The sequence below is a fragment of the Bombina bombina genome, chromosome 3, assembly GCF_027579735.1.
Source record: "Bombina bombina isolate aBomBom1 chromosome 3, aBomBom1.pri, whole genome shotgun sequence".
NCBI classification, from domain to species: domain Eukaryota; kingdom Metazoa; phylum Chordata; class Amphibia; order Anura; family Bombinatoridae; genus Bombina; species Bombina bombina.
The window spans coordinates 1,130,086,810-1,130,101,595 of NC_069501.1; the positions used below are offsets into that span (position 1 = coordinate 1,130,086,810).

General features: G+C 39.7%; 1 protein-coding gene across 1 annotated transcript in view; it reads left to right on the top strand.

Moving 5' to 3' along the window:
- Nucleotides 1-14,786, top strand: part of MTMR6 (myotubularin related protein 6) — a 205,516-nt gene that overhangs the window by 116,413 nt on the left and 74,317 nt on the right. Inside the window, exon 9 of the mRNA XM_053708501.1 lies at nt 1,537-1,662. Within this exon, the coding sequence (XP_053564476.1) occupies nt 1,537-1,662 (126 nt within the window). The remainder of the gene's footprint in view (nt 1-1,536; nt 1,663-14,786) is intronic.

Here is a 14,786-nt window from a genome sequence, read left to right on the forward strand (position 1 = left end):
CTGCAACTCCTGGATGCACACACAGACGGTTTCATATCAGGTTAGTAAGCACCTTAAAGGGACACGAAACCCATCATTTTTCTTTCATAATTCAGATAGAACAGATGTTTAATTTACTTATCAAGTTTTCTTTGTTCTCTTGGCATCTTAAAAGCAGGGGAGGTAAACTCAGGAGTGTGTACGTGTATGTTATACATTTGCTATAGCACTTTTTCCTGCCATGCAGTGCTCTAGACATAAGCACGCTACCTTACCAAGGTATCTTTTCAACAGCAAATACCATGAGAACAAAGTAAAATTTATAATAAAAAACAATTTACATTTTTTTAATTGTATGCTCTGTCTGAAACACAAAAGAGGTTTTGGGTTTCATGTCCTTTTAAACATTCACTCAAACTGAAAATGCAAATTATGTTGGAAACTAAATATTGCACTTGGGGATTATGTATATCAGTCAAGGAAATCGGTAGAGGGGACACTGTTTTATATCTCTTCATTACACCAACCTCATAATAGTAAATGTATTGGAAATTTAATCTGTGAAGTTTATTCTTGCAATTCAAATGACTGTCTTTGCTCATTGAAACCACCACCTATAATGAAAATTTCAGTACCTAAGTATTGTCATTTGTGTATAGAGAGAGAGATATAAGATAAGCATATCTGGTCGTCCTGGAGACTCAGCACATTTGAACGGGCATGCTATTTAGAGGAATACGTTGAGTTTCACTGAACAATTTCTTATACATTTCTGTAGCTTGTATAACAAGTCAATGGAAACATGTTAAGAGGAAACACATTTTTAGAGTACACCGTTCCTTTAATACAGTAAACAAATTATTTCCACTTGCATATTTTAGCAGCAGCTGGCTGCTTATGTGTGTCTGTGATTTAATTCTAGATCTTTACTTCTGTTCCTGTATTTCCTCTTGTTCTGTTATTATAGACAAGGAAACAGAGATTGGACATAACACACACTTTATCTGCTTATGCTTTGGGCAAGATTTATCGAATGCCCTGATTTGTTGCAGGCTCGCTCATTTATGCCTGCAACTTGGAGTTGGCGGATGAAAATCACCCCAGAGTCAATTGACGGGAGTGATTAAGAAGCCCTACTCTCACGCAATTGGTTGTGCAAGAGTAGGGGAGTGTTCGCTTGTGCAATGGTAAATATGGGCAGTAAATCTGCCGTACGCTCTGCGATCAAATATGGAGAGGTTCATGTGAATCCTGTCCATTTGCAGATTGATAATCTAGCCTTTTATCTATATGTGTCTGTTCTGCTAACAGTTTAAAGTATTTTAAAATTAATAGCAGTTTTAGGAGCCAGAAAGAATATTGAGGAACCAGGGTATTTGTATGGATATATAGAGCAATGCTGAATTCATTAACCAGTAAAATAATAATTTAGGAGCGATCCTGGTGTTTACCAAGGCCTTCTCTAGAAGATGCAACATGTAAATAAATAAATGTTTTAAGGATCATACAAACATTTAATGTAACAATTTTGAAATATTATTTTATTCTAAATTTCAGGCCATAAATGATGAAAACGCCAGTGTATTAGTGCATTGCTCTGACGGCTGGGACCGCACATCTCAAGTTTGTTCTTTAGGATGCTTATTGTTGGATTCATTTTACAGAACCATTGAAGGATTTATGGTAAGATCAACTGCAGTAATCATTTTCATGTTTCCAGATGTTGGTGGTATATTAAATGTATATAGTAGGATATTAGAAAGGGGAAGATAGAAATAGCAGGAGGATGGTCTGGGGGTAAAAAAAAATGATATTTATATATAATCCACTTGCAAATCAACAAAATATTTTTAAATGTTGCAAAAATTGCCTGCAAATATCGCCTATGCTTTTATATTAAAATTGGGATATTAGTCACACAATATGGCCATATTTTGCCAGTCACCAACTTACAAGGTGTCCCAATGTTAACTGGTCCTAATACTACAATACTTTGCCTTTATGGGCTGAATCACTCCTACTTTTTCTCTTTGTAATTCGATGAGACCTCCCTGGCTTTATATACATCTCCAATACACTGTCATGAGTACACCTGAGCTTGGGTGGGTGCTTTAACCAATGGGAGATGGTCAGTCTTCCTTTTTTTAAATACAAATCCACACAGTTTGGTTTAGCACATCTCACAAATAGATGTATTTAAACTCTTTTTGCATGGTGTGCTAAACCAAACTTTGTGGATTATATTAATCAGGTCAAAGGTGGGGAATACAGTAGAAGACCTTTAGGGACAGCTAGCAACAAACTTTACCTTCATGGGTTAAAAAGTTTCATCTTTATTAAAGCAAAGTAAAAATACAAGTGGCATCACTAATAACTGCAGGCTGGGTAGTCTTGCGTGTTTCAGCCCTATCCAGCCTTAATCATAGACACTAGTGCCCACATTTACTATACATTCTTATATTCCACTAACTTTAACATTGATTGGTAACCCAAGATCAACAGAGTGCATGGGTTTATAGCCTTAGTACAGCATAATCAATTGAATTATGTATTGCACTAAGCAGAGTTTAAATAAAATGTACAGATATCCAACCTATCTTTTCAACAACCACAAGTACAATATCCGCACTGAGCTCCATATATTTATATAGAAACCTTCATTAACAGTCCTTACATATAGTGGACATGGCCACTAGATGTCACTGTTGTAATATATAAAATCAAACGTCTTGAGCTGTCGATTCAATGTTACAATTTCTATGCCAGAATGTAAACTTTGTGATATCTTAAACTGTTTAGTGTTCCGGGAAATGGGCTGGCTTCTAAGCATACGTCCCTGTTTTTCAACAAAAGAGACCAAGAGAATGAAGAGAAATTAATAATAGAAGTAAATTAGAAAGTTGTTTAAAAAAGCATGCTTTATCTGTATTATGAAAGAAAAATTGTGGGTTTCATATCCCTTTAAGCAATCAAAAAAGTTTCTGTCCATTGATTATTTAGTCACTATAGCTTTATTGATTACTTTTCAAAGCTCCCTACTCTTACAGAAAGAATAAAGCATGACTATTGCATTGCAAATTTAAATTGATTTCAAGATTCAAGAGGTTTGTATAAAACACAGTAACACCTTTATATAATAATGAGTCAAAATCCTATATCTAAGTATTGATTTTCAATATATTTAAATACATCACTTAATCAAGTGGGGTAGTATTGATATTCAATATATTCAAATACATCACTTAAATCAAGTTGGGTAGTATTGATATTCAATATATTTAAATATATCACTTAAGTCAAGTGGGGTAAGTATTTATATTCAATTTATTTAAATATTTAAAAACACCCACTCATATGGTAATCTCATAACTAGATGGTAATAATGGTTGAATTCAAACAGAGCATCCTAAACATTTTAGGAAATAATGGAAGCTTACCATAATGGTAACCAGAATAGAATTTTCAAAACTCACTATCTAGTAACATACATGTATCCATTACAGTATATCCTAAGTGTCTACCAGAAGTTGATCACATCATGTTCTATATTCAACCCCTTCAGTCTCCGAGTTTGTAACATAAAGATCCAGTAGGCTTCTCTCCTAAAGATCCCTAGTTCTCTCGCCCCCTTCTTGACTAAGTCAATGATCATCCTGCTAACATTCTTATGATGTTGGTATATAGTATAGTGTTTGGCAGCTCCCGTAACTGTAACACCATGTTCAATAGCATCGAGATGTTCCCTAATGCACACTCATACTTCCCTAGTAGTACACCCTACATACTGCAGATTACGTGATGTACATTTAATTACGTAAATTACAAATTTCAGAACTGCAATTAGTACAGAATTGATGTGTAAATACTCTTTGGGTTACACTCTACTGAAAGTATTTACTTGGGCTTGTATATTCACATGCTTTACATGCCATTGTGACAGACTTGTAATGTCCTTTAGATTCTAACTAGCTATTTTCTCTTGTTAAGTGTATCCAGTCCACGGATCATCCATTACTTGTGGGATATTCTCCTTCCCAACAGGAAGTTGCAAGAGGATCACCCACAGCAGAGCTGCTATATAGCTCCTCCCCTCACTGCCATATCCAGTCATTCTCTTGCAACTCTCAACTAAGATGGAGGTCGTAAGAGGACTGTGGTGTTTTATACTTAGTTTATTTCTTCAATCAAAAGTTTGTTATTTTTAAATGGTACCGGAGTGTACTGTTTATCTCAGGCAGTATTTAGAAGAAGAATCTGCCTGCGTTTTCTATGATCTTAGCAGAAGTAACTAAGATCCTTTGCTGTTCTCACATATTCTGAGGAGTGAGGTAACTTCAGAGGGGGAATAGCTTGCAGGTTTTCCTGCAATAAGGTATGTGCAGTTAAAATATTTTTCTAGGGATGGAATTTGCTAGAAAATGCTGCTGATACCGAAGTAATGTAAGTAAAGCCTTAAATGCAGTGATAGCGACTGGTATCAGGCTTATTAATAGAGATACATACTCTTATAAAAGTGTATTTTAAAACGTTTGCTGGCATGTTTAATCGTTTTTTACATATGTTTGGTGATAAAACTTATTGGGGCCTAGTTTTTTCCACATGGCTGGCTTGAATTTTGCCTAGAAACAGTTCCCTGAGGCTTCCCACTGTTGTAATATGAGTGTGAGGGGCCTATTTTGGCGTTTTTTTTGCACAGAAAAAATTAGACACAGACATCCAGCTTCCTCCTGCATGATCCAGGACTTCTCTGAAGGGCTCAAAAGGCTTCAAAAGTCGTATTGAGGGAGGTAAAAAGCCACAGTAGAGCTGTGGCAGTTGTGACTGTTTAAAAAACGTTTTTGTCATTTGTTATTCCGTTTTTGGTATTAAGGGGTTAATCATCCATTTGCAAGTGGGTGCAATGCTCTGCTAACTTATTACATACACTGTAAAAATTTCGTTAGTGTAACTTCATTTTTTCACTGTTATTTCAAAATTTGGGAAAATTTGTGTTTCTTAAAGGCGCATTAACGTTTTTTATATTGCTTGTAAACTTGTTTTAAAGTGTTTTCCAAGCTTGCTAGTCTCATTGATAGTCTGTTTAAACATGTCTGACACAGAGGAACCTACTTGTTCATTATGTTTGAAAGCCATGGTGGAGCCCCATAGGAAAATGTGTACTAAATGTATTGATTTCACCTTAAACAGTAAAGATCAGTCTTTATCTATAAAAGAATTATCACCAGAGGGTTCTGTCGAGGGGGAAGTTATGCCGACTAACTCTCCCCACGTGTCAGACCCTTCGCCTCCCGCTCAGGGGACGCACGCTAATATGGCGCAATTACATCAGGGACGCCCATAGCGATTACCTTGCAGGACATGGCTGCAATCATGAATAATACCCTGTCAGAGGTATTATCTAGATTGCCTGAATTAAGAGGCAAGCGCGATAGCTCTTAGGAGAGATACAGAGCGCGCAAATGCTGTTAGAGCCATGCCTGATACTGCGTCACAATATGCAGAACATGAGGACGGAGAGCTTCAGTCTGTGGGTGACATCTCTGACTCGGGGAAACCTGATTCAGAGATTTCTAATTTTAAATTTAAGCTTGAGAACCTCCGTGTATTGCTTGGGGAGGTATTAGCTGCTCTGAATGACTGTAACACAGTTGCAATTCCAGAGAAATTGTGTAGGCTGGATAGATACTATGCGGTGCCGGTGTGTACTGATGTTTTTCCTTACAGAAATTATTAGCAAGGAGTGGGATAGACCCGGTGTGCCCTTTTCCCCACCTCCTATATTTAGAAAAATGTTTCCAATAGATGCCACTACACGGGAATTATGGCAGACGGTCCCTAAGGTGGAGGGAGCAGTTTCTACTTTAGCAAAGCGTACCACTATCCCGGTTGAGGACAGTTGTGCTTTTTCAGATCCAATGGATAAAAAATTGGAGGGTTACCTTAAGAAAATGTTTATTCAACAAGGTTTTATTTTACAGCCCCTTGCATGCATTGCGCCTGTCACTGCTGCGGCGGCATTCTGGTTTGAGGCCCTGGAAGAGACCATCTAGACAGCTCCATTGAATGAAATTATTGACAAGCTTAGAACGCTTAAGCTAGCTAACTCATTTGTTTCTGATGCCATTGTTCGTTTGACTAAACTAACGGCTAAGAATTCCGGATTCGCCATCCAGGCGCGTAGGGCGCTATGGCTTAAATCCTGGTCAGCTGACGTGACTTCAAAGTCTAAATTACTCAACATTCCTTTCAAGGGGCAGACCTTATTCGGGCCTGGCTTGAAGGAAATTATTGCTGACATTACTGGAGGCAAGGGTCATACCCTTCCTCAGGACAGGGCCAAATCAAAGGCCAAACAGTCTAATTTTCGTGCCTTTCGAAATTTCAAGGCAGGAGCAGCATCAACTTCCTCCGCTTCAAAACAAGAGGGAACTGTTGCTCATTCCAGACAGGCCTGGAAACCTAACCAGTCCTGGAACAAAGGCAAGCAGGCCAGAAAGCCTGCTGCTGCCTCCAAGACAGCATGAAGGAACGGCCCCCTATCCGGAAACGGATCTAGTGGGGGGCAGACTTTCTCTCTTCGCCCAGGCGTGGGCATGAGATGTTCAGGATCCCTTGGCGTTGGAGATCATATCTCAGGGATATCTTCTGGACTTCAAAGTTTCTCCTCCACAAGGGAGATTTTATCTTTCAAGGTTATCAGCAAACAAGATAAAGAAAGAGGCATTCCTAAGCTGTGTGCAAGACCTCCTAGTAATGGGAGTGATCCATCCAGTTCCGCGGACGGAACAGGGACAGGGATTTTATTCAAATCTGTTTGTGGTTCCCAAGAAAGAGGGAACCTTCAGACCAATCTTGGATCTAAAGATCTTAAACAAATTCCTCAGAGTTCCATCATTCAAAATGGAAACTATTCGGACCATCCTACCCATGATCCAAGAGGGTCAGTACATGACCACAGTGGACTTAAAGGATGCCTACCTTCACATACCGATTCACAAAGATCATCATCGGTTCCTAAGGTTTGCCTTTCTAGACAGGCATTACCAATTTGTAGCTCTTCCCTTCAGGTTGGCCACTGCCCCGAGAATTTTTACAAAGGTTCTGGGCTCACGTCTGGCAGTTCTAAAACCGCGAGGCATAGCGGTGGCTCCGTATCTAGACGACATCCTGATACAGGCGTCAAGCTTTCAAATTGCCAAGTCTCATACAGAGATAGTTCTGGCATTTCTGAGGTCGCATGGGTGGAAAGTGAACGTGGAAAAGAGTTCTCTATCACCACTCACAAGAGTCTCCTTCCTTGGGACTCTTATAGATTCTGTAGAGATGAAAATTTACCTGACGGAGTCCAGGTTATCAAAACTTCTAAATGCTTGCCGTGTCCTTCATTCCATTCCACGCCCGTCAGTGGCTCAGTGCATGGAAGTAATCGGCTTAATGGTAGCGGCAATGGACATAGTGCCATTTGCGCGCCTGCATCTCAGACCGCTGCAATTATGCATGCTAAGTCAGTGGAATGGGGATTACTCAGATTTGTCCCCTCTACTAAATCCGGATCAAGAGACCAGAGATTCTCTTCTCTGGTGGCTTTCTCGGGTCCATCTGTCCAAGGGTATGACCTTTCGCAGGCCAGATTGGACGATTGTAACAACAGATGCCAGCCTTCTAGGTTGGAGCGCAGTCTGGAACTCCCTGAAGGCTCAGGGATCGTGGACTCAGGAGGAGAAACTCCTCCCGATAAATATTCTGGAGTTAAGAGCAATATTCAATGCTCTTCTAGCTTGGCCTCAGTTAGCAACACTGAGGTTTATCAGATTTCAGTCGGACAACATCACGACTGTGGCTTACATCAACCATCAAGGGGGAACCAGGAGTTCCCTAGCGATGTTGGAAGTCTCAAAGATAATTCGCTGGGCAGAGTCTCACTCTTGCCACCTGTCAGCGATCCACATTCCAGGCGTAGAGAACTGGGAGGCGGATTTTCTAAGTCGTCAGACTTTTCATCCGGGGGAGTGGGAACTCCATCCGGAGGTGTTTGCTCAACTGGTCCATCGTTGGGGCAAACCAGAACTGGATCTCATGGTGTCTCGCCAGAACGCCAAGCTTCCTTGTTACGGATCCAGGTCCAGGGACCCGGGAGCAACGCTGATAGATGCTCTAGCAGCTCCTTGGTTCTTCAACCTGGCCTATGTGTTTCCACCTTTCCTCTGCTCCCTCGACTGATTGCCAAAATCAAACAGGAGAGAGCATCGGTGATTCTGATAGCGCCTGCGTGGCCACGCAGGACCTGGTATGCAGACCTAGTGGACATGTCATCTCTTCCACCATGGACTCTGCCTCTGAGGCAGGACCTTCTAATACAAGGTCCTTTCAATCATCCAAATCTGATTTCTCTGAGACTGACTGCATGGAGATTGAACGCTTGATTCTATCAAGGCGTGGCTTCTCCGAGTCAGTCATTGATACCTTAATACAGGATCGGAAGCCTGTCACCAGGAAAATCTACCATAAGATATGGCGTAAATATCTTTATTGGTGTGAATCCAAGAGTTACTCATGGAGTAAGGTTAGGATTACTAGGATATTGTCCTTTTTCCAAGAGGGTTTGGACAAAGGCTTATCAGCTAGTTCTTTAAAGGGACAGATCTCTGCTCTGTCTATTCTTTTGCACAAGCGTCTGGCAGAAGTTCCAGACGTCCAGGCATTTTGTCAGGCTTTGGTTAGGATTAAGCCTGTGTTTAAAAATGTTGCTCCCCCGTGGAGCTTAAACTTGGTTCTTAAAGTTCTTCAGGGAGTTCCGTTTGAACCCCTTCATTCCATTGATATTAAACTTTTATCTTGGAAAGTTCTGTTTTTGATGGCTATTTCCTCGGCTCGAAGAGTCTCTGAGTTATCTGCCTTACATTGTGATTCTCCTTATCTGATTTTTCATTCAGACAAGGTAGTTCTGTGTACCAAACCTGGGTTTTTACCTAAGGTGGTTTCTAACAGGAATATCAATCAAGAGATTGTTGTTCCATCATTGTGTCCTAATCCTTCTTCAAAGAAGGAACGTCTTTTGCATAATCTGGACGTAGTCCGTTCTTTGAAGTTTTACTTACAGGCTACTAAAGATTTTCGTCAAACATCTGCCCTGTTTGTCGTTTACTCTGGACAGAGGAGAGGTCAAAAAGCTTCGGCAACCTCTCTCTACTTTTGGCTTCGGAGCATAATACGCTTAGCCTATGAGACTGCTGGACAGCAGCCCCCTGAAAGGATTACAGCTCATTCTACTAGAGCTGTGGCTTCCACCTGGGCCTTTAAAAATGAGGCCTCTGTTGAACAGATTTGCAAGGCTGCGACTTGGTCTTCGCCTAACACCTTTTCAAAATTTTACAAATTTGACACTTTAGCTTCTTCGGAGGCTGTTTTTGGGAGAAAGGTTCTACAGGCAGTGGTTCCTTCCGTTTAAGTTCCTGCCTTGTCCCTCCCATCATCCGTGTAGTTTAGCTTTGGTATTGGTTTCCCACAAGTAATGAATGATCCGTGGACTGGATACACTTAACAAGAGAAAACATAATTTATGCTTACCTGATAAATTTATTTCTCTTGTAGTGTATCCAGTCCACGGCCCGCCCTGTCCTTTTAAGGCAGGTCTAAATTTTAATTAAACTACAGTCACCACTGCACCCTATGGTTTCTCCTTTCTCGTCTTGTTTCGGTCGAATGACTGGATATGGCAGTGAGGGGAGGAGCTATATAGCAGCTCTGCTGTGGGTGATCCTCTTGCAACTTCCTGTTGGGAAGGAGAATATCCCACAAGTAATGGATGATCCGTGGACTGGATACACTACAAGAGAAATAAATTTATCAGGTAAGCATAAATTATGTTTTTTTGGTGTAGGCTTGCATAACAATCTTGGGGAAATCGCAGTTTGTTTCTACATATAAAATTACAACCAGCTTTTACAATATCTTTCAGCTCATCATCTGCCTATAGAATTAGAAGGTTGTTACAGATAATTCCACAAATTATATGTGATTATAAATGTTTGTCTGGGAGTTCTCTTCCTCGGTTAGTTGCCAATAGTATTTTTCTATCCATACACCTTACTTCTTCGAAGGCCTTCTCAATAATCTTCCTCTAATAGCCTCTACCTAAAAACTTTAACCTTTATGGTTTTGCTTTCCGTCAAGAAGCTGTCATCCTCAGAGCAATTGCGTTGTAGACATAACAACTGTCCTTTAGCAAACCCATAACTCATATAGCGTGGATGACAGCTATTGGCATACAGCAGTGCATTTGCTGTGATTTATACTAGGGAATAAGGGGGCGCTCTATTGTTATCTATGTAACACACACACACACACACACTCTCATATAACACACTACACACACCACATACACTCTCATATAGCACACAATACACACCACACACCACAAACCTTTCCATATAACACACACACCACACTCTCTAACACGCACTACACAGACAATACACCACACACTCTCATAGAACACACATTCCACACACTATCAAACAACACTTAAACAACATGAACCACATTCCCAAACGCACACACACTATCATATAACACACCCACCATACACACTCTTCTACAACACACACACAAGCGCAACCCAGTGAACATGGTGTTGCAACCCAGTAATTGGTCCCGACTCGTGATTTGCAGAACCCTGTTCTAGACAGTACTATGTTTGCAGAAATATTGACTAATGCATTGTTTTATTATTTGTGTATGTAACTTCTTTCTAAAAAAAAACCCCATGAAAACAAATATTTCTTTCATGTAATTAGCAAGAGTCCATGAGCTAGTGACGTATGGGATATACATTCCTACCAGGAGGGGCAAATTTTCCCAAACCTCAAAATGCCTACAAATACACCCCTCACCACACCCACAAATCAGTTTTTACAAACTTTGCCTCCTATGGAGGTGGTGAAGTAAGTTTGTGCTAGATTCTACGTTGATATGCGCTCCGCAGCAGGTTGGAGCCCGGTTTTCCTCTCAGCGTGCAGTGAATGTCAGAGGGATGTGAAGAGAGTATTGCCTGTTTGAATTCAATGATCTCCTTCTACGGGGTCTATTTCATAGGTTCTCTGTTATCGGTCGTAGAGATTCATCTCTTACCTCCCTTTTCAGATCGATGATATACTCTTATATATATATACCATTACCTCTGCTGATTTTCGTTTCAGTACTGGTTTGGCTTTCTACAAACATGTAGATGAGTGTCCTGGGGTAAGTAAGTCTTATTTTCTGTGACACTCTAAAGCTATGGTTGGGCACTTTTTTAAAGTTCTAAATATATGTATTCAAACATTTATTTGCCTTGACTCAGAATGTTCAACATTCCTTTTTTTCAGACAGTCAGTTTCATATTTGGGATAATGCATTTGAATCAATCATTTTTCTTACCTTAAAAATTTGACTTTTTTCCTGTGGGCTGTTAGGCTCGCGGGGGCTGAAAATGCTTCATTTTATTGCGTCATTCTTGGCGCAAAAAATCTTTTTTGTTTCCGGCGTCATACGTGTCGCCGGAAGTTGCGTCATTTTTTTACGTTCTTTTGCGCCAAAAATGTCGGCGTTCCGGATGTGGTGTCATTTTGGTGCCAAAAGCATTTAGGCGCCAAATAATGTGGGCATCTTTTTTTGGCGCTAAAAAAATATGGGCGTCGCTTTTGTCTCCACATTATTTAAGTCTCATTTTTCATTGCTTCTGGTTGCTAGAAGCTTGTTCTTTGGCATTTTTTCCCATTCCTGAAACTGTCATTTAAGGAATTTGATCAATTTTGCTTTATATGTTGTTTTTTCTCTTACATATTGCAAGATGTCTCACGTTGCATCTGAGTCAGAAGATACTTCAGGAAAATCGCTGTCTGGTGCTGGAACTACCAAAGCTAAGTGTATCTGCTGTAAACTTTTGGTAGCTGTTCCTCCAGCTGTTGTTTGTATTAAATGTCATGACAAACTTGTTAATGCAGATAATATTTCCTTTAGTAAAGTACCATTACCTGTTGCAGTTCCAACAACATCTAATGTTCAGAGTGTTCCTGATAACATAAGAGATTTTGTTTCTGAATCCATTAAGAAGGCTATGTCTGTTATTCCTCCTTCTAGTAAACACAAAAAATCTTTTAAAACTTCTCGTGATCCAGATGAATTTTTAAATGAACATCATCATTCTGATTCTAATGATTCCTCTGGTTCAGAGGATTCTGTCTCAGAGGTTGATGCTGATAAATCTTCATATTTATTTAAAATGGAATTTATTCGTTCTTTACTTAAAGAACTTTTAATTGCTTTAGAAATTGAGGATTCTGGTCCTCTTGATACTAAATCTAAACATTTAGACAAGGTCTTTAAAATCTCCTGTGGTTATTCCAGAAGTTTTTCCTGTTCCTGGTGCTATTTCTGAAGTAATTTCCAGAGAATGGAATAATTTCGGTAATTCATTTACTCCCTCTAAATGTTTTAAGCAATTATATCCTGTGCCGTCCGACAGATTAGAGTTTTGGGACAAAATCCCTAAAGTTGATGGGGCTATTTCTACCCTTGCTAAACGTACTACTATTCCTACGGCAGATGGTACTTCCTTTAAGGATCCTTTAGATAGGAAAATTGAATCCTTTCTAAGAAAAGCTTATCTGTGTTCAGGTAATCTTCTTAGACCTGCTATATCATTGGCTGATGTTGCTGCAGCTTCAACGTTTTGGTTGGAAACTTTAGCGCAACAAGTAACAGATCATGATTCTCATAATATTATTATTCTTCTTCAACATGCTAATAATTTTATCTGTGATGCCATTTTTTATATTATCAGAGTTGATGTCAGGTTTATGTCTCTAGCTATTTTAGATAGAAGAGCTTTATGGCTTAAAACTTGGAATGCTGATATGTCTTCTAAATCGACTCTACTTTCCCTTTCTTTCCAGGGTAATAAATTATTTGGTTCTCAGTTGGATTCTATTATCTCAACTGTTACTGGTGGGAAAGGATCTTTTTTACCACAGGATAAAAAATCTAAAGGTAAAAACAGGGCTAATAATCGTTTTCGTTCCTTTCATTTCAACAAAGAACAAAAGCCTGATCCTTCATCCTCAGGAGCAGTTTCAGTTTGGAAACCATCTCCAGTCTGGCATAAATGCAAGCCTTCTAGAAAAGCAAAGCCAGCTTCTAAGTCCACATGAAGGTGCGGCCCTCATTCCAGCTCAGCTGGTAGGGGGCAGATTACGTTTTTTCAAAGAAATTTGGATCAATTCTGTTCACAATCTTTGGATTCAGAACATTGTTTCAGAAGGGTACAGAATTGGTTTCAAGATAAGACCTCCTGCAAAGAGATTTTTTCTTTCCCGTGTCCCAGTAAACCCAGTGAAAGCTCAAACATTTCTGAAATTTGTTTCAGATCTAGAGTTGGCTGGAGTAATTATGCCAGTTCCAGTTTTGGTACAGGGGCTGGGGTTTTATTCGAATCTCTTCATTGTACCAAAGAAGGAGAATTCCTTCAGACCAGTTCTGGATCTAAAAATATTGAATCGTTATGTAAGGATACTAACATTCAAAATGGTAACTGTAAGGACTATCTTGCCTTTTGTTCAGCAAGGGCATTATATGTCTACAATAGATTTACAGGATGCATATCTGCATATTCCGATTCATCCAGCTCACTATCAGTTCCTGAGATTCTCTTTCCTGGACAAGCATTACCAGTTTGTGGCTCTGCCGTTTGGCCTAGCTACAGCTCCAAGAATTTTTACAAAGGTTCTCGGTGCCCTTCTGTCTGTAATCAGAGAACAGGGTATTGTGGTATTTCCTTATTTGGACGATATCTTGGTACTTGATCAGTCTTCACATTTAGCAGAATCTCATACGAATCGACTTGTGTTGTTTCTTCAAGATCATGGTTGGAGGATCAATTCACTAAAAAGTTCATTGATTCCTCAGACAAGGGTAACCTTTTTGGGTTTCCAGATAGATTCAGTGTCCATGACTCTGTCTTTGACAGACAAGAGACGTCTAAAATTGATTTCAGCTTGTCGAAACCTTCAGTCACAATCATTCCCTTCGGTAGCCTTATGCATGAAAATTCTAGGTCTTATGACTGCTGCATCGGACGCGATCCCCTTTGCTCGTTTTCACATGCGACCTCTTCAGCTCTGTATGCTGAACCAATGGTGCAAGGATTTCACAAAGATATCTCAATTAATATCTTTAAAACCGATTGTACGACATTCTCTGACGTGGTGGACAGACAGTGGCGGCTGGTGACTTTTGAAGATGGGGGAGCACTAGCCCCGCCCCTCAGATGGCTCCGCCCCTTTTTAATGTGTGTGTGTGTGTATATATATATATATATATATATATATACACACACATACACACACACACACACACACACACATACATACACACACATACATATACACATGCACACACACATACATATACACATGCACACACACATATACATACACACAAATACATATACACACACAAATACATACATGCACACCAGTGACGTGCGTTGAGCTCAGATGCTGGTGAGGCACCGGCTGTGATACCCCCAAGAAACACACACACATTATATATATATATATATATATATATATATATATATATATATACACATACATACATATGAACATACATACATATATACACAAATGCACACCAACATACACAGATATAAACTCATACAAACATATACACACACATAACAAATACACTCATACATACACACTATGGCAAAGTCTGACAAAGGGGTTAATAGTTATTCTGAAATAGGAATCCCCAACCCCCAGCAACAC